This window comes from Anopheles funestus, chromosome 3RL (genome assembly GCF_943734845.2).
Source record: "Anopheles funestus chromosome 3RL, idAnoFuneDA-416_04, whole genome shotgun sequence".
NCBI lineage: Eukaryota > Metazoa > Arthropoda > Insecta > Diptera > Culicidae > Anopheles > Anopheles funestus.
In genome coordinates, this window is record NC_064599.1 from 55,648,681 (window position 1) to 55,668,816 (window position 20,136).

The following is a 20,136-nucleotide window of genomic DNA, read 5'->3' on the forward strand; positions in this document are numbered from 1 at the left end:
TGTTTTCTTTCATTATTTTTCTAACGCGTATTGGCTATTGCATATCATACGGTAATAGTAAAATCCAATATGTTAAATATTTTATTCCAATTGATTTGTACGAATAACTTCGCTTTCTGCGATTGGGAATGGGTTTTCTGTTGCTTGCGAATGTCATAATTATTTTCCATTTAAAAATGCCAAAACGTAATGAGCTAACCTGCTTCTTGCCAGATTGTTTTGGCAGTTAGCCTGACAGCTGTCTAGTCTGGTGCGCGTGTATCGTGGTGTGTGTGCCTTGCGACTTCGGAAGACGGACGGAAAATTTGGATGAAGAAAAGCCGGATTGGTTCTTTTCAGTGAAAATTGAAACACTTCCGGGAATTTCCCTTTGTCGCCATATCCGTCGACGGGAAAAGTGCACTCGCTCGCGTTTGTGTGTAGAATCGTTGTGTGAAACAGTTTGCTACCGCCGTAGCCGTGGACCGGGAATCGAAAGTGTTAAAGGAAAAAGAGTGACTTTCAACCGAAACGTGCAACCGATTCGATCCAGCAAGGAGCTGTGGTGAAATATGGCTCTGGAAACGGAAAGTGTTCAATCGGCGGAAGCAACCACCGAAACGGTGTCTACGCCCGGATCCGACGGGATTGTTGGCGGTGGCGATTCCGGTGGAAAAAAGAAAGGTTAGCTTTTTTCAGGCCGCGCGGAACATGCGTTGGGTTTTGCAATCATTTCGCAAAGATGATGCAATTCATGTCCGGTAGTATAATCCTTACGGTCCGTAAGTGATAATCAAATGTGTTCTCATTGATGCCGGTATCGGATTAGCTGGTAGAGACCGCGTGGTGGAACCGAAGAAAAAACCGTGCGCCCGCATCGCCCGTAGTCATATAATCAGTTACGTAATTACAAGTTCGTTTGACGGATGCACGTTGCGCATTGGATGGTCATAAGTTGGTAGGAGAATTGTTTGTTTCTGGAACGTTGAGTTTACGCTATGTTTACATGTTTAGATAAACAGTATTAGAATTGTTTAAAAAGTCAGATCCGATGAGGTGAATGTTTGACACAGTGGAAAAAGTGGCGCAAAACTCTTTGTAACATTGATGCAGTGCACTTTATTCTGCACTTCTTTGCATGGGATGTAATGGACAACATGTAGCGACACATTCGCCCATAATCCGATACACTCGCCGGTAGAAATGATTCAAAAACGTTAATTGTATATTTTTTATTTTGCCTAACAATCGTTGTTAAGCTTACTGCAGACAGAACTATAGTTCTTTTTGCCTCCAGCCGGTTAACCGAATAGCCTTCGAAGCGCTCCATCCAGTCCAAATTTGAAGTTAACTAATTCCAAAACAAAAATTCCTCTAAGAAATGTGAAGTTGCTTCAGGTACATTATGTTCTTATTCAAATAGATGGCTAAGCGTTAAATTATCCGACCACCACTATTCAGAGGCCCGATAAGAAACATCCAGTCCATAATATTACTCCGAGAGTAGAAAGATAAAGATGTGCTTCTCTGTGTGTCGTTTCTGTGGTCTACCACCTCGAAAGGCATGCATGCAGATGAGCATCGCTTTGGTCCTCACGATAAGCACATGTGGCCACAGACAGCATGTGAGTTGCCGACCTTCCTTCCAAATTGACATGTTTGAAGTGTGCAGTTGGGAAGACGGGTTTTTATCTATTAGCTTTACTGTCCGGGGTTTTTGCTATGGAATCGTTACCCATTCCTGGAGGCCCCTGTACTGTAACATGGTTATTGTCCCCTAGGAAGATGGATGCGTAGCTGTGGATTTCGATGAAGTGTTTACTGTGCCGAGGAGCACACTGCCTTTCTTATCTTTGCTCGGCGGTAGTGATCCCTCGAAGAGGGCACAGTGCGTAAGCCGAAGAACGGGACGCTGGGCACGGTCGTTAGTGCTTGGCGGAGGAACGAATAAAAATTGACAACAGAAAAGCGAAGATGACTTTGCTCTCGTCGTTGGTGTGCGGTTGTGTGGCAACAGATTTAACTAGGACAGCTTAATACAACCATAAATACGCTTCGCACTATCGTTCCAGCTACCAGATTTAATGCATAGCTCGGTAGTACAGAGGAAGAACACAACGTACAGACACGACTGTTAATGCGCATCAGTGGTTAAGGGAAGAGAAAGAGAGTCTCCCTCGTCCCCCTCCCCCGGCGAAAGGTTTTCAAATGGGGTGAAACCGGTGATGAAATCTGCGCCCCATATCAGTCGGACTGATAGTTTACTCTTCCTACGATTGATTGCAAAATCGACCCGCCCTTGCAAAGCGGAAGACGAAGCGACCTAATCCGGCGACGGCGATAGACAAAAACGAGTAAAGAAAAGCACGAAAAAAGCATACATCTTAAGTAAAAGGCGGTAGGTTCGGTTTGTATTTGAACTTGGTTGGCAACACATCCGCGTAAAAGTGCACACATTAGCGTGCCGATTGGTTGCATTCGGTAGCGGCAGCAGAAAACAAATCCGTTTGCATTGAGAAGGTACGAACACGACACATTACACTAGTGCCGGGCGAATGCACTTTGACGGGATTGTCTCATTTGCACATTTCCGCGGCTCTTTCCTTTGCGGGATAGGATTGTACCCGGCAACCCCGAGAGAGAGAGAGAGAGTGGTCTGCACCGTTCATCGTGTTCTGTTTGTCATGTAAACAGCGTGCGATAAAAGGAAACATAATGCATATTGGAAAGATGCAAGAGGTTGCTGCCTAACGCTTTAAAACTCATTAGAAACAAGGAATTAATGAAAGTATGGATTGATGATAGCAATGTTGTTTATTCATAATTGTCGCGATTGAGCTTCACCTTTTAAATTAGGTGCAAATATGGCCTCTTTTTGAGTTTTTAATGGATAAACCTACAAAAGGGCCCAAACTACAAAGAAATAAAGCAGAATGAAAGTTACAGTCAATTCATTCAAAACACTCCACGGAGCACTAGTACTATACGTCCATTAATATTGCCTCTTTTACGCTCCGTTCTAGTTCGTAAGATTTCAATCTACCATGCGGCTGTGACAAGAATTTCCATCACTCGAAAGCTGGTCTATTTTAGGTGCATGGTGCGCCATGAGGTGCCATGCCCACATCATGCCACTGTGTGTAGTAAAGTGTTGTTGCTCCTTGGTATGTATGGAAGAGTGAAAAAGATACCAACTACCAACCAATCCGTCCCGGAATAGACAGGGCAATGGGAATGGTTCAAAAATAAACAGTACCGGCCGTGTTGTCATCAGCTCTTGGCATCGTCGTCTGATGGGTTTGATTTAAAATTCGAACCATCATCGGTCATCACGTGGCAAAGGTATTCCCCCGATCGGGTGGGTACAAGCTGAAGAAGACACTGTTGGCTAGGCTAAGAGAAACCGAATGGAATAATGGTACCGGTGGTCCCCATTTAGCACCTTTGTGGGTATGCATGTGAAAGCAACAGTATTGTGTATTTTCACGATGAAATGCATTGTTGATCGAGTTTCTCCTGATATTTGTTCCAATCGTCCGGTAGTGTTGTGGTGCGCTACCGATTTGTTGATTTTGTCTGATTCTCCTGACATATCTAATTAAATGACCAAATAGTACATCCGAAGAAAGTGTACAAATGTGTACAATTGAAAGTATTACTATTTCTAAAGTTAAGAAGAATATATTCTTTAAAGAAGTAATACTGTTAAAATGATCTATTCCTCCTTTAATGTTTTGGTAGTTTTAACTTGTTTTTAAGTCGATCTTTTTTTTCATAATCCTCATTAACTCATGTAATTAATGAGAAGGTTCTAATTGCAATATAAACAACAACAAAAGTATCCCTAACTCGCAACAAAGTTCAAGGTCTATGGTCGCATCTTGAACCTTAAACAAAAAAAAGGCCGATACGCACGTTTACAACGAAATAATGATGTTTGAAATGTTTTGCCCACACGGGCCGATCAAAATGTGTTCTCTAGAGGGTGAAGAATGGTAGAGCATTTTTTTGGACGGGAAATGAATTAAAGGTCACCTGTGCGGGGCCCCTCTCCTGTCTCCGTTGTTTGTACGCCCGTACGCGATCCTATTTTTATATTCCCCTTTACAGTGAAGAAAGTGAATCTATTTTCCTTCTTGCGCCATTTCCATTGGGTGCAACAGCGTTTGTCGTTTGGTTGGGAGAAGCGAACGCGATCGGTCGGTAGTGTTCGGAAAACCTATGTTTTACGTAATGTTTGCTCTCCGGATTGTGCCGTATTGAAGTTTAGTAGTAAGAGTTGAAGCAGTTTTTGTTATATACCTAAATTATATTTAATGCATCATTTAATTAATTTTTTCTATCTTTTTTTGTAGGTTGTGGTAAAAATAAAAAACAGAATGGTAAATCGAGTTCACCTCCCGTGGGGGGTGAAAGTAAGGAAACGATCGGTAACGGTCACGCAGTACAGAATGGGCTAAACGGCCATCTTAGCTCGGAAGAGTCGGATACTGTGACCGCCAACGATGGTGGTGCGGATGACAAAAGTGCTGGTGTGGCCGGTGGTGGAGGAACGACGGAACCATCAACAACCGGCGATGATGATGTGATGAAGCTAATGCAGGAAACCGGCTTCACGGTGCAGGTTCTTTCGCCTGGTGTGGAACCACTCTCGATACAGGTATCGAGCATGGAGCTGGTGCAGGAGATCCATCAGCTGCTGATGGACCGGGAAGACACATGCCATCGGACGTGCTTTTCGCTGCAGCTCGACGGTCGTACGTTGGATAATTTTGCCGAGCTTAAAAACATCGACGGACTGCAGGAAGGATCGGTGATTCGCGTGGTTGAAGAACCGTACACAATGCGTGAGGCACGCATCCATGTGCGTCACGTGCGCGATCTGCTCAAATCACTGGACCCGGCCGATGCGTACAATGGTGTCGATTGCAGTTCGCTTACCTTCCTGCATACGATCACGATGGGTGATATCATGGAGAAGAAAAAGACACGCCAGGAAAGTGTGGACTGTACGCCGCCCGATTTTATCATGCCCGGTGCGAAAGAGCGTCCGCTGCTGCCACTACAGCCGGGATCGGGCAAAAAGGGCAACCCACAACCACTGAAGGTACTGACGACGTCTGCCTGGAATCCACCGCCCGGGCCGCGCAAACTGCACGGTGACCTGATGTACCTGTACGTGGTGACGATGGAAGACAAGCGACTACACATTTCCGCCTGTTCGCGCGGCTTTTACGTCAATCAGTCGACGGACGACACGTTCAATCCACAGCCGGCCAACCCGAGCTACCTCTCACACTCGCTGATCGATCTGTTATCGCAGATATCGGCCACCTTCCGGCGATGTTTCTCGCAGATGCAAAAGAAGCGCACCCAACGCCATCCATTTGAGCGGGTGGCCACCCCGTACCAGGTGTACACGTGGACAGCGCCCGCCTTGGAGCATACGATCGATGCGATCCGTGCGGAAGACACGTTCTCGTCGAAGCTGGGCTATGAAGAGCACATCCCGGGACAGACACGTGACTGGAACGAAGAGCTACAGACGACGCGGGAACTGCCGCGAGCAACACTGCCCGAGCGATTGCTTCGCGAGCGAGCCATTTTTAAGGTACACAGTGATTTCGTGACCGCCGCTACCCGTGGCGCAATGGCCGTTATCGACGGTAACGTAATGCCGATCAATCCGGGCGAGGACGCTAAAACGCAAATGTTCATTTGGAACAACATATTCTTCTCGCTTGGGTTCGATGTGCGGGATCACTACAAGGAACTTGGTGGAGATGCGGCTGCATTTGTGGCACCGCGCAACGATCTGCACGGTGTGCGGGTGTACAGTGCGGTAGACGTGGAGGGGCTCTACACGCTCGGTACCGTAGTGATCGACTACCGTGGCTATCGCGTCACAGCACAATCCATCATACCGGGCATACTGGAGCGTGAGCAGGACCAATCGGTCGTGTATGGATCGATCGATTTCGGCAAAACCGTACTCTCACATCCAAAGTATCTCGAGCTGCTAAATGCGGCTGGGAAACATCTGAGAATTCAACCGCACAGCGTGTACAATGACAAGCAGGAAGCGATCGAGCTGTGCTCCTCGGTAGAATGCAAAGGCATTATCGGTAACGATGGAAGACACTACATTCTCGACTTGCTCCGCACGTTCCCACCGGATGTGAACTTTCTTGTACTACCCGCCGAAGAGGAAGCAGTCGGTCGGGATAGCCAGGCGATGGGTTTCCCTATCGAACATCGGCACAAACTTTGCTGTCTCCGTCAGGAACTGTTGGAAGCGTTCGTAGAGAACCGGTATCTAATGTTCATGAAGCATGCCGCTGTACAGTTGCAGCAGTGCGTTAAAAAGAAGCAGGAACAGAAAGCGACAGTTGCGGCGATGAAGAATTCGGCCGACGAAACGAAACCAGCCGCAATTGAAGAAGGTGCAGTGGAGAGTGAAAAGACGGATGCGAAGGAACTACCGAAGGATAGCAAGGATGTGAAGGAGACGGTGAAGGATGCAACGCGCCCAATGCCGAAAGCGGACAGTGATGATGCGAAGAAACTGGTCGAATCGTTAATTTCATGCGATCAGATGAACGAAAGCAAGGAGGTAGTGAAGCGCGTCTGCGAGGCAGTTGGTTCGCTGAAGGAGTACGAGTTCGATATCCGGTTCAATCCGGACGTTTACTCGCCCGGTATTCGGCATGTTGACGGTGATGCGAATGCTGCGTGTTCCTTGCGTCGCCAGAAGCAACTGGTGAAGGATGCGGCCGAATTTTTGGTAAAGCATCAGATACCGAGCTTCGTGCACGAATGTCTTGACCATTCGTCGGCCCCGATGGATGGTGTCACGCTGACCGAACTGCTGCACAACCGTGGCATTAACGTGCGCTATCTCGGCAAGGTGGTGGATCAGTTGGCAAAGATAAAACAGCTCGAGTACTTGCACACGATCGCTGTATCGGAGCTGATCGTTCGTGCTGCGAAGCACATCTTTACCGCGTATCTGCAGCAAACGGACGTTATGAGTATGGCGGCCGCTATCAGTCACTTCCTGAACTGCTTCCTAACGGTGTCGACCGTCGGTTATCAACCGGTTTCGAACGGTAACGGTGCCGATGGCGATGGACAGCTGGCGGACGAGTTCGGTCCGAAGTCATCCTCCGGCAGCAAGAAGCAAAGCAAACAAAGCAAGCGTGGCGGAAAAGGAAATGGTGGTAATGGTGGACGAAAAACCACATTTTCCGTACCTTCGTCCGATAACAATGAGTGGCAGTCGTTGACGTCGAAGTTACTGTGGTCACAGATTCGACAGGAACTGAAAGCTTACTGGGACTTCGAGCTGACGGTGGAACCTTCGAAGGAAGGTAAAGCGGCGTCCGCAATCGATTCAATCGAGCCACTGATTGGAGCGTTTAAGCTGCAGAAAATAAGTCTGTTGCGTGCGTTCTGTCTCAAGACGGGTGTACAGATTATGCTGCAGGAGTACGCCTTCGAGCAGCGCAATCGACCGGCGTTTACCGATGCGGATATAGTGAACGTGTTCCCGGTGGTGAAGCACATTAATCCGCGCGCCTCGGATGCGTACAATTTCTACACCACCGGTCAGACAAAGATTCAGCAGGGTTACCTTCAGGACGGGTACGGGCTGATCAGTGAAGCGCTCAACCTGCTGAACAACGTGTACGGTGCGATGCATCCCGAGAATGCACAGTGCTTGCGCATGTTGGCCCGGCTTAGTTACATCATGGGTGATCCACAGGAAGCGCTTGCCATTCAGCAGCGAGCGGTACTGATGAGCGAACGGGTGAATGGTGTCGATCATCCGTATACTATTTCCGAATATGTAAGCAGGACGACGTTCCCGGGAGGATCAATTTTATTCGTAATTTCAAATCCTTTTATACATCCTGTTTCCGTTTGCTGTTTTAGGCCCATCTTGCATTGTACTGTTTTGCTAATAGTCAAATTAGCACCGCACTGAAGTTGCTGTACCGTGCCCGGTATCTGGCCACCATTGTCTGCGGTGAAAACCATCCTGATATTGCGCTGATGGATGTGAGTAATGTTAAATAGTGTTTACAACTTCTTCTTTGCTCACTCTTCTTTCTTTAATCTTTCATTCCAGAGTAACATTAGTTTGATCCTTCATGCTGTTGGGGAATATGAGTTATCGCTTCGCTTTTTGGAGCATGCACTGGCACTGAACATTCGGTACTATGGCGAGAAATCTCTTAAGGTTGCCGTCAGCTACCATCTTGTAGCCCGAACGCAAAGCTGTATGGGTGATTTCCGATCGGCGTTGGTTAATGAAAAGGAAACGTATGCCATTTATAAGCAACAGGTAGGGTGTCACAGTTGAAAATCGACTTTTTGTTGTTTTTCTGACCGTATATGATTGATAAATCAACTTTCAGCTTGGCGAAAGCCACGAAAAGACTCAAGAATCTTCCGAATGCTTACGCCACCTGACGCAGCAGGCGGTTGTGCTGCAGAAGAAGATGAACTACGCCAACGGAAAGCTGCTAAGTACGGGCTTACCACCGATTCACATTCAGCCACCATCGATGGGCTCGGTGCTGGACATGCTGAACGCAATCAATGGTATCATTTTTGTACAAATTAGGTAAGCGAAGAGAAGTACTGTCGATGTGTGGTGCGGATGTAATAAGAAATGTATCTCCCAAGCAGCTCCAAAGAAATTGCCAACTTTAAGAATGAAATTGAAAAGCGCCAGAAGGAGGCGGGTCAAAGTCAACCGCAGCAAACGGCACCGGTGCAAGCCAACCAAGAGGAGGTCGATCGTATGCTAATGGAAACAATGCAAAAAACGGCCGCCGGTATACCGTTCGAGGAGCAGGACGGTGACAAGAAGGACAGTGTGATCGTGCAAGAGGAATCGTCGAAGACGGCGGAAGTGGCATCGAGTTGAAGCCGTCGTGATGCGCTAACGCTCGCTGCAATTGCGGTTTGCGTTGAATCCTAAGCGATCCTTCAGCATTAACCCACGCTTTTGGGTTGAACAATTTTTTTTGGTCTGTATGCCTGTTCTGTAGCGCTTGTATGTGGGCATACGCCGGATGTCGGTGCACCAACGGAGAAGAATTTGTGGTAGAGTAGTTTCTTTTTTTTGTTTACCTTTACTATGTTTTGTTTGGCCAGGAACACGCGTTTGATTAAAGCGAGTGTGTGTATCAGATACTGTGCCTTTTTTATAGTAATAGTACTACTTCGAATAGGAATACCAAGCTTCAAACCCCTCCAATTTCTCCATTCTCTCGTCCGTTGTAGTTTGTAGAGCAATTATTGTAGTTGTTTTTTTTCTCTAAATAATAGTAGCTGATTCAAAATTTGAAACCAGTTAACCCTGTAGAACGCCCCCCGGGGTGAAATTGGAAGGTGGTTTGTTTTGCTATTTGCGTAGATTGTAGGTAAAGTGTTGAGTTTTCAACAAACGTTGTTTTAAGTTCGTTTTTTCTTTCCTATTCCGCATAACTGACAAACCTTCGGAAGAGGTTACGCTCGCGTTATGGGACAGTGCACTGAAAAGCACTGTTCCGTCAAACAGGCAATTGGCGTGTAATTATCGTCTCGCTTAAGCGTGTGAGTGTCAATCTGCAGTCATGCGAGTAAAAATGCAATAATTGCACACAGAACTAGGAAGAATGTGGCGCGGTTATAATTGGTCCATGAAAAAAAAATAATCATGCAGCAGATAAACGAAAGGCGTAAAGCTTTAAACTTGCCATAGAACAAATCAATAGACACAATATCGTTTTTGAAACCAAACACTATACAAACCTGAGTTCCTTTAAATGCTGCACCAGAGTAGGGAAGTGCATTAAAGCTTATCAGTGCAATATGAAGCTTAATATGGATTCAATTTTGGGTGAATGTAAAACATGCATGCGTTGTTGATGAAAATGTGAAAAAACCCGCCATCGGAAAGTAGTTCATAAGAAGACAAATGCATGGAAGAACGTCTTCACATAGCAAGCCCAGCAAAACTGGTGTGTTCCGCTCTAGTCAGCGCCTACTATGACCAAAAATAATCTTCTTATTTGGCTGTACAATCGGTCGGTCATGGCCTGCCACCCCATATTCAACCAAACGGTCAATTTATGATGTTTTGGCGCGTGAACGGAGCTATTTAGTCGTGGCACACTGTTCGGAGCGGTCGATCAAAAATCACACAAACAGACGTCGTTTTGTCAGTTCGATTTCGTTCGATTCGACGGCTGTTTTAGTTTGGAGCTTCCTCATCTTTTAAATACGCACAATATATAGAAGTAAAGCAGTTTCTCACAATGCACACAATATACCTACATATTTGGTTTGCTGCCTTTGGATTATGTTCCGTCTTGTGTGAGGAAGTGGCAGCTAAAAAGAAACCTCAATACACATCATCACCTTAGATGCAGTAGAAGCTTAATTGTAATCACATTTAATACGTTCACCAACCAAAACCCCGTTCATCATAAATCACAAAACAAGTCCCGAAATGCGAATTCGCAGGACGTGTGTTCACGAACACAACACATAGTAGTTATTAGACATTCAGTGATCGGTAATGTGCCACCGATGGGAAGAATAATAGCAATAAGCATCACGTGATCGTTCTTATGCGCGTGTATCAACATGAACCATTTAGCTAGGCTTTCGATGCATAGTAGTGCTGAAATCAAATGTAGTATACACGTTTTTTTTGTTATAAAAGGAAAAAAACTGCAATAATTGCCGGACTGTGGAAGCAGATGTATTAAGAACAAGCTCTGAAATATCGAAAAAGACAATAGATGCGAACAGCATGCGATAAACGTGAAAGAGCGTCAGCAGGGAATAAAATGTGGAACTATCTGCTTAGCAACGTGCAAAACAATGTTGCGGACGACAAATGCTGCCAACTGATGCAAAAAAATGAAATGGACGGTCAAGTAAAAAGTAGCATTCGTAGCTTAGATAAGCGTATTGAACTTTTTGCTTGTTTTAGACTCGTAAAAAATGGTTCGAAAGGCAGTTCGAGCCATTTTCCACAACGCGCAGTGAATGAAACGACAGTAGAAAATATCAAAGCAGGCAATGGTCAGTCTTTACATTTTAGCAGGAGGCAGAAAGTTAAAAGAGATCGCATGTCGGAGAAAGATCGAACAAACAATAAACTTATCAAAGTAGAGTTCCAGAACAATCGTTTTGTTATCTTTTTATTTTGATGGTTCTTTCAAATGCTGCTTTTATCTTTATATTATTGGTGTTAAATGAAGTTGTATTTTTCAGTAATTCTTTTAAAGTGCGGGAAGCTTTCTAAAATTCAAATTTCGTTTGCTGTTTTGTTTTGGTCATACCCGTCTGATTTGGTTTGTCTGAACACCTCGGTGATGCGCACATCTAATGTCTATTCACCTTGATATTTTGACAGCTTGAAATCACCAAAATTATAAACAAAAACAGCGTAGTAAATTTTGGGTTGCATTATTTTATCGGTATTTTCCCTCAATTTTCGTATATCAATGTTCGCAACAAAACGGATTGGCTGAAAAACGGAAGAAACATTCAAATAGCAGCGATGCCAGTTGATATCAACCGGCTGACGGACGGTTGGCTGGAGCTGGAAAGTGATCCTGGGTTGTTCACGCTGCTGATGGAAGATTTCGGTGTGAAAGGCGTTCAGGTGGATGAAATCTACGACCTGCAGAAGAATCTCGAGGGCCAAGTGTATGGATTCATTTTTCTGTTTCGCTGGATCGAAGAACGAAGGGCGCGCCGGAAAATTGTGGAAACGACGGACATCTACGTGAAGGATGAGGATGCAGTGAACAACATTTTCTTCGCCCAGCAGGTGGTTCCGAACAGCTGCGCAACGCATGCCCTGCTGTCGGTGCTACTGAACTGTTCCGACATTGATCTCGGCCAGACGCTTAGTCGGCTAAAGGTGCACACGAAGGGTATGAGCCCGGAAAACAAGGGCTGGGCGATAGGAAACACACCGGAGCTGGCCTGTGCGCATAATTCTCATGCGATGCCCCAAGCCCGCCGCAGGATGGATCGAAATTCGGGCGTAAGCACCGGGCGATTCACCGGTGAAGCGTTCCATTTTGTTTCATTTGTTCCAATCGATGGCCGGCTGTTTGAGTTGGATGGGTTGAAACCGTTCCCGATGGATCATGGGCCGTGGGGAGAAAAGGAAGCCTGGACGGACAAATTCCGTCGTGTGATGTCCGACAGGCTCGGAATCACAACCGGCGAGCAGGACATTCGCTTCAATTTGATGGCAGTAGTCCCAGATCGACGGATTGCCATCACGCACAAGCTGAAAATGCTTCGTACAAACCAAACGATCGTGTCGGCAGCACTGGAGAAGCTGTTGAAATCGGAAAAGAAAGAAGCGTCCTCTTCGACGTCAGCTAGCACATCGCGTCCGCCGGGAACCAGCGTGAAGAAGGAACCAGATGAATCGACGCCAGTGAAACTATCCGACGAGTACTCGGAATTGCTCGCCATCAAGGAAGAGAAGCAACCCGATCAACCTTCCTCATCGTCGTCGGTTTCCGTGTCGAAGGAACTGGAATCGCTCGTATCGTTGAACAACTCTTCCGATTCAGTGGAAATTATCGGTGAATCTGAAATCAAGCAGGAACGAGATCCTGCTCCACCTTCGCCTCCATCGTCATTTATCGGCGCTGGTACATTCTCACCGAAGGATTTGCTATCGCTGCTGAAGAACCTTGAATCAGAAATCACGATCACGGAGCAGCATTTGTGTGACGAAAATGAAAAGCGCGAAAGGTTTAAACTCGACGACTGCCGGCGGACGCACAATTACGACGAGTTCATCTGTACCTTTCTTTCGATGTTGGCCCATCAGGGTGTGCTGGCGGAGCTGGTCTCGCAGGATCTCATTGCAACGAGGAAGCCAAGCATGGGCGGCATCCAAAACAGCGCGAGCCGCGCGATCTCAAGAAGTTACAAGAAAGCGGCAGCCACTAATGGAACGTCTCCGAAAACGCCTGGGTCTAAGCGGCGCCGTGGTAGAGCAAAGTGTCGCAAACGGAAGTAGGAAAAGAACGGTAATTGTTCTTAATGTTTATATTTTAACATTTTCATTCTCATCGTTTTGGTACACAACATACAATAAACAAAAAAACACGTTACTTACATAATGCTGCCTGTGTGTTGTGGAACTAATTGTTATTTGAAAGAAATCTGTTTTTTCACAAAGCTTTTAAATAATTTGCAAAATAAAGTGCAGTATTCAAATGTTCAGTGATTGGTATAGTTTTTTCACTGGAGCGAAAATACACACAAAAGCCGAAGTTTGACAACCTTTCGTACGAAGGGTTTTTTGAAGCTGTGTACGCTTGTGTGTGTGTGTGATGTGACAGCTCTCTACAAACCTTGGGTAATAATAACACACGAAATCGTACCTTTCCTTGGAGATTTGTTTTGATATCACGAAAGCAGCTTCGGACGCAGCAGAAAGCAGCCATCGAATACGAAAACATCGCTTCCTACTTGAGAACTTCCGGCAGTTTCCACGCGCCATGGTAATGTTGCGTTCGGTGCTTTCCACCGCACGACGTGTTCCGTTGATCAAATTCCGCAAGGGTGGCCCTTTCCTGGAGGCGGCCAGTCACACGGCGGGCGGTGCAACCGGTTCTGCCGCTACCACAGCAGCTCCAGCGGTAAGTTTGCGTACAGGGAATGACCGAAAGTCCACGCCTCCGTAAATTTCTTCCCGCCCACATTAGGTTCGCTAATGTGGTGCTGATAGAGAAGATTTCCCATTTTGCGATTAGAAAAACTCGGTTGCACATTTTCCCCTTGTCGGTTACATAATTGTTTACAGTGTTCGGTCGTTTCCATTGTACCGAGCAGCCGTACAGATGTGGTTTATTATGTGGTGTTTTTTTTGGGCAAAATCATGATTTGCATGCTGGTTTGTTATTTTTAGCACGCACGATCCGTGTCGTCGGGAGAGGCGATCGAAGAATGGCAGCTGCCGGCACGCTACCGCAGGAAACCGATCGATGACGTCGAGATGGAATGGATCAACCGTGGTGGACCGCCGGCTTAGACGTGGGATGACGGTTGCGGCGTGCGTAATCTCCCCCCAGCCATCCTCGTGGCGGATTCGTGCGAGATGGGGGGGCACGTGCGTTCCCTAGTCAGTAATTGAAAGGCGGCAGGCGCAGTGGCAGCAGAAACAACATTTACGTGTTAGTATAAACCCAACACTTTTTGCAGAAGTGATTTATAAAACTAATTTTTATATTATTCCTTCCATTTTTGGTTTTTCTTCCAATGTGATTGGATGCTTTAGGGCCCTAGTAGTTTCTTAAAAGCGATGTGTATTTTACGGCACACGGATTGTCCCGGAATTGGAACTGCTACCGAAATTGGAAAGTAAGTTACACCCAACAACAACAACAACTGGCGGCTCTACTTGGCAGAATGTGCATTAGGCTGTGGTGATCACCTTCCTCCAGAGTAGAGCAGTTGAGGCATGCTTTCGTGAAACAATAAATATTCTATCGATATCGAGAATGGTGCTAATATTAACGAACGTTAACTAGCCTGTGTTGTGTGTACTTTTGCCACAACGACATCCGATTATGTTGAAGATACGCCTGGAGTTCCTCTAGTTCGGCAGTTGGAGCGAAGTGGCGATAAAGCAATCTCTAGAAGTAATCACACTCCTAGCAGTGAGTGTCTCACAATTGCTCAACGCTTACAGTCGGACATTTTCAAGCCTATTAAAATCCTTCATTTATCGTGTGTGCTTCAGGAAGGATTCCAAGCGATGGCCCTTACTCGATACGATTAATTAACGATGGTATTCAATTAAATTAACTATTCATTTAACGATGCCATAATGGCAGTATGCTGTGATGTGGGAAAATTGGCGGAAAACAAGACGAGCCACAGAGAAGCGGCAGGGAAGAATCAGTGATGAGTTAAACCTAACGAGCTTTAATAAGATTTGAGGAAGTGACAAAAAAGGGCGCGTATACGAAACCTTTGATGGTGAGGACAAAAGCTACCGAATAGGATTGATTCCTCCTTTAGTAAAGGTGCACATGCCCTGCTCCAAGCACGCTATCATAGCAATCGCTGATAAATGGCTCCACACACAGCCTGCTACAAATCATGAAAGGATGAAACGAAATTATTTAAACTTTTTTCCACAGCCTGCAGAGGTCGCCACCGCTCAACCGGCACAGTATACCGACAGTTATGAAAATGTTTCGGCAAAACATTCCACACGTTCCACATTGTGGCTCTGTCGGCTCTGTTCACTTCTTGCTTGGTACGCGAGAAACCAGTATGCGTGTGATAAAGGCATTTTATTAAATTTTCCCTGCCGGACTTTTCCGGGATACATTTTCATAGCCCAGCATAATCACACCATCCCTTTATCAAGTTTTTTTTTCTTCTATGCGTGCGCTTTATGCATTGGATTTAGTGTACGAACAGAGAGAGGGAGGCTCTGCTCCCTCCCTCGTTGGTCATGTTCCGATAATGACTTTTTGGCTTTCAAATTTGTTCCTTCCTCCTACCCGTCTCACTGTCTGGTGTTCCGTGGAGTTCGTGGACACTGCACGAGAATATATAAATACGGTAGATTGTTTTAAACATATTCGTTAAATTTTTATCGTTATTTATAGCTCATAATACCAGGGTGTAGAATGCGTGTTGGTACAGGTTTTTAAAGTTTTCCCAGCGCTAACATGAGTTTACTGCGAGCATAATGAGGATGCGAACCGCTGATTTGAAGCGTCCAGTAGTAATAGGATTGATCTTATTTATTTCAAAGGGTTCTAACGTTTCTCCACACAGTGTGCTTGGGCTGTTTTTCGCTAGCGAAAGTAATTGCTTCATCAGAAATGTAATTATAATGCCAGAAATGTGGTAACATTTGGCACACGGAACAGACTTTAATTGGAATTAAGTTAGATGGGAAATTATGCCCTTATGATGGTGCGAGTTTCGGGATGTAAACGCCAGCTAAGAATGGCCGAAGTGTAGCAATAGAGCCGATATTTGATCTAGTTTATGGGATGATTGTAGTGCTTGATGAATCCTGACAAAGGCAAGGGTGGATCAATTGTAATGTACAACACTTATTAGGCGGTTTAAATGCGGCTCTGATGGTTGTATCACGTAGTTGGTCATAGCGAGAGTCTTTAATAATTATGCATAGCTTTGTATGAAATATGTTTCTTTATCCTTTATTTATTTACTGTACAACTCGAGCCTACAATGAAATTCTTATGAATGCATGGTATAAATATAGACATTTTTTCCATTAAGATGGTCAGGCTGTTTGTCTTATATACAGATATTATATTTATAACAGTTTTTTAAAATAATTAATCAAAGCCAACAAATGCAAGATAAATTAACTGTGTTCAGGGTTGCCTACAATTATACCACATTGAATCAAAATCTGTGTGAAATAAGCAATACAAAGTAGGAAACTACAAAGAGTAACAAAAAACACAGTAACGAAGAGTTAATAAACCCATATATACGTAAAAGAATTGTGTTACGAAAAGATTATTGTTGTTTATTGTTAGTTATCAATACAGCAGTAATTAAATCAGCTTGTGTATGAAATTTGACTTCTCTAAAGATACTTAAACAAAAAATTCATAAGGTTTTTTGATTTGATAATTGATAGTGTTTTTTACAGCACAACTCAATTTTTCTTTCGTAAAGCACTGTAACTATTAGTGATCCACTTCAGATTATGTTGCTGAATGCCTACCCATATACACAATATTGTTTATTTAAACAAATTTTGATAATAATGTTCTAATGTGTTGCACGAAGGATATTGCATAAGCGATTAGAATTTCTTCTACTAAATGTTTGCTGAAATCCACGTAATACTAAACATATTGAAGACAGAAGAAATTGAAAAGAAAACATTTGTAGAAATTTGTTGGTTCAAGTTGTTAGTAAAACAATTCTAATCATGCTCATTCACTCAAGTACTGGGCACCTCCATCGCGATAAAACTTATTATTTCTTCTACGGATTATTGACTGAAACGCAAACTAAAAATATTACACACAGTATGAAAAGAAAACACAATTTGTAGGTTGTTTGTTAGTGCAAATCGTGAATAAAACTATTCACAATAGATAAAAATTCATGTCTACTTCAGTCAAGCACTGGGCGCCTCCATCGAGATATGTAACCCATATTATTTATTCTACGGGTTATTTACTGAAACTCAATTAAAATTATAAATATTAATAACAGTTTGAAAATAAAACACTATTTTTAGGTAGTTGTTAGTGCAAGTCGGTAGTAAAATTATTCACAACAGATAAAAATTCCTGTTTACTTCAGTCAAGTACTGGGCGCCTCCATCAAAATGAAACTTCAACGTCTGGACGCCGCTAAGGGTATTTGAATTTTTATGTTTAATTAAAAAAATCCATGATTTTAGTTAGTATTATCTTTCTGATACAACGCTAATAATACGTTATTTTTTCCACCTATTTTCGATCACCCCTTTTAAGGTGTCAATGCTGCTTATGCTGTGAGTAAGTAGCTTCCCGATAAATCTCTACTACTACCTGCAGTCGAATATTTAAACACCGTTTTAACAGTCATTTCCTATCCTGGTAAAACGTTTCACTACAGTTGCGCGTTCCCGATGCACATGCATTTATACACATGCTAACCGACTGCTTGCTGTCCGTTTCGCTGTACAGATTGGTGCGTGGTGCAAATTATTAATCGTTATTATCGTTGCACATTTGTTGTCGCCGTATGGAATGTTTCCCTCCGTTTGTTCCCTTCTGCTCCTGTTCACACTATGCAAAACAGTCCAAAACGTTAAACCTCGGAACACCATTTTTGGGGGAAGTGGAAGTTCATGCTTTTCACTGTCGATTTTTCACCCGTAGCCGTGGTGGTGGCGCGAAACATTCCCTTTTTGCATTGCTGTGTTATAATTATACGACCTTATCTGCTCTTTTGTAGCCGGTTAAAGGGTACACCTCTTGCCCCTTTCGGAGGGAAGAGAAAAGAGAAAGAAGAGAAAAAAAACCCTACATTTCTCGGCAACAGACAACCAAAAGCGCATTCATTCGCGTGATCCGTTTTAAACATTTGCAAGCCGGAATGGGCGGCTCGTGAATGGGGACGGTAACGTTATTAATAATAATAATGCCAATAATGATAATTTTGACAACACACTTACCCGTCGCTCCTACTGCCACTACCACCACCTCCACCACCAAATTGCTTCTTCTCGTTAAATCGTAAATTCACGACTCGAAATATCCATCATTTTTGGGCAAAAAAAAGGTGGCCAAAAAAGTACACCTCCACAGCCTTTAGAGATGAGCGGCAGTGGGCAAAGGAGGAAGGCCCTTTGCCTCGATAGTGTTGTGCGGGGTTACCCCAAAAAATGAATCCCACGGGTAGGTGTCACGAGTGGCAAATTTTACGCTTTATTTCCAACCGTTTCGGTCCAATGTGGCGTAAACAGAGAGAGAGAGAGAGAGCGAGAGACGTGTACAGTCGTGTACGGTTTGTAGTGAGTAACGCACAAAACAAAAAAACAAAACACAACAAAAAAAGGAAACAAGTGGGAGGCAAGCCGTCTAGGGCCATGTTTATAAATAGTTAATTAATTAATGATATTCGGATAAATGTTGATAATTAAGTAGCATTCTTAATGAAGCGATAATCACACGTGACACACGTGTTTTGCGTACCGTCTGGATGGTTGGCTGTTGGGGAATCAGCACTAGTGGGGCAGAAGGGGGTGAGGGGATGATGGATATGTATAAATCATAATAGTGGGTGACACTATAAAAATAGTATACTGATGGCAATAAATACAAATTGATAAACGCTTTCAGCTTTTTCTTTAGCTTTTTCTTTAAACTGAAACGGTTATCATTTTGTTTGAGTTGTTTGTATTTTTTTTCTTAAATTTCTTTCTTGATTTTTGCATGTTTGGAATCAAAACATGTTTCATGATAATGGGAATTTTAAATATTTTTCCCCTGCTTATGACCTCCAACACCGAAAAAGGCACCTAAAATTGTTTATCGAGTAGTTCAATTCTAATTAAAAAATAACAAAGATAAGTTAAAAAATATGCTAAGCGTTTTTCTATTAAAATATATCATTTTACTAGTACAAATCAAATTAATATTCAAATGAGAGACAACACTGAACAATACATAGTTTATCTGAAAAACAAGCAAAATTAACAACAAAATGAACGTTGTAAGAATTAAAAGAAAATAAAATGAAGACAAACTAACAAAAATAATAACCGCCAGGTAAGATAAGAAGAAGGAAAAGGCAAAAGAAATTAGAAGAGGAATTTAATTATTCACTTACTTGTATTTAGTTATTTATTCTCTACTTGACTTTCTCTGCAGGAGTTATTTATTTTTACTTTTAACAAACATCAACAAAATTTAATACAAACATTAACAAAAAATTTCTCTCTAAATTGGTCCGTCTCACGTGTAAATACTATATTGACTATGCAGAAGGCTTACGGATTTGATTGTTTGGTGTCACTCTAGTGACATGACTAACACTAACGACAAAACTAACACAGCTAATTCGTAATATTGAAAGTGAAAAGTCGTACGGAACGTTCTTAGCTCCTTTTTATTTATTCAAATTTTCTTATGAATGATTGTTTTTCGACCAGTTAATAGGACGAAAATAATATAAAGATAAGTGTATTTATTTTCATATTCAATTTAAGTTAAGAAGATGTACATAAATATACAAAAATTAAAGTTCCGATTACATTAAAATGAATAGTGAAATGTTTTAAAAGAGATTGCCACCACTAATATGAAGAAATATGAAGGTTGAGTAGTTTGTAAAGAAATAGAAGATTTTCTAATGCAAAAGGAAGTAACGCAATTTCTTTTCGATTAGAATTATGTGCATCTACAAACTTAAATTTTTAAGTTACTAAAAACATTTAATAGGGAAAAATATTTAATGTATTTTTTTAATAATAACAATAATTCTATTATTGTTAATGAAATGTGTTGAATAAGACTAGATAAAACAATATTTTTAAAAGATTGCAAAATTCTAATATTCTTAAACACTTTTGCGACAGTGTAAAGCGCGGTTGTATGCTACCTGGAATGCAAT

The 20,136-nt window shown here is 43.2% G+C and overlaps 3 protein-coding genes across 3 annotated transcripts; all 3 read left to right on the forward strand.

Moving 5' to 3' along the window:
• Positions 1–212: 212 nt before the first annotated feature.
• Positions 213–11,167, forward strand: LOC125770133 (clustered mitochondria protein homolog). The gene is made up of 6 exons (XM_049439452.1): positions 213–663; positions 4,335–7,828; positions 7,915–8,040; positions 8,111–8,326; positions 8,400–8,608; positions 8,674–11,167. Exons 1-6 carry the CDS (start codon positions 552–554, stop codon positions 8,912–8,914), a joined length of 4,398 nt encoding a protein of 1,465 aa, XP_049295409.1. The 5' UTR covers positions 213–551; the 3' UTR covers positions 8,915–11,167.
• A 243-nt stretch (positions 11,168–11,410) lies between these two features.
• LOC125770196 (ubiquitin carboxyl-terminal hydrolase calypso) lies at positions 11,411–13,139 on the forward strand. The gene has a single exon (XM_049439569.1). It carries the CDS (start codon positions 11,546–11,548, stop codon positions 13,034–13,036), a length of 1,491 nt encoding a protein of 496 aa, XP_049295526.1. The 5' UTR covers positions 11,411–11,545; the 3' UTR covers positions 13,037–13,139.
• A 215-nt stretch (positions 13,140–13,354) lies between these two features.
• Positions 13,355–14,548, forward strand: LOC125770293 (alpha-ketoglutarate dehydrogenase component 4). The gene is made up of 3 exons (XM_049439702.1): positions 13,355–13,661; positions 13,931–14,195; positions 14,300–14,548. Exons 1-2 carry the CDS (start codon positions 13,521–13,523, stop codon positions 14,051–14,053), a joined length of 264 nt encoding a protein of 87 aa, XP_049295659.1. The 5' UTR covers positions 13,355–13,520; the 3' UTR covers positions 14,054–14,195; positions 14,300–14,548.
• Positions 14,549–20,136: the final 5,588 nt, after the last annotated feature.

What these genes read in the sequence shown, in the direction of transcription:
- LOC125770133 (XM_049439452.1), top strand. Translation starts at nt 552, where the DNA reads ATGGCTCTGGAAACGGAAAGTGTTCAATCGGCGGAAGCAACCACCGAA. An exon ending in TTCCGGTGGAAAAAAGAAAG is followed by an intron (nt 664 to 4,334) that starts GTTAGCTTTTTT and finishes CTTTTTTTGTAG; the next exon opens with GTTGTGGTAAAAATAAAAAA. An exon ending in CGTATACTATTTCCGAATAT is followed by an intron (nt 7,829 to 7,914) that starts GTAAGCAGGACG and finishes TTGCTGTTTTAG; the next exon opens with GCCCATCTTGCATTGTACTG.
- LOC125770196 (XM_049439569.1), top strand. Translation starts at nt 11,546, where the DNA reads ATGCCAGTTGATATCAACCGGCTGACGGACGGTTGGCTGGAGCTGGAA.
- LOC125770293 (XM_049439702.1), top strand. Translation starts at nt 13,521, where the DNA reads ATGGTAATGTTGCGTTCGGTGCTTTCCACCGCACGACGTGTTCCGTTG. An exon ending in CTACCACAGCAGCTCCAGCG is followed by an intron (nt 13,662 to 13,930) that starts GTAAGTTTGCGT and finishes TGTTATTTTTAG; the next exon opens with CACGCACGATCCGTGTCGTC.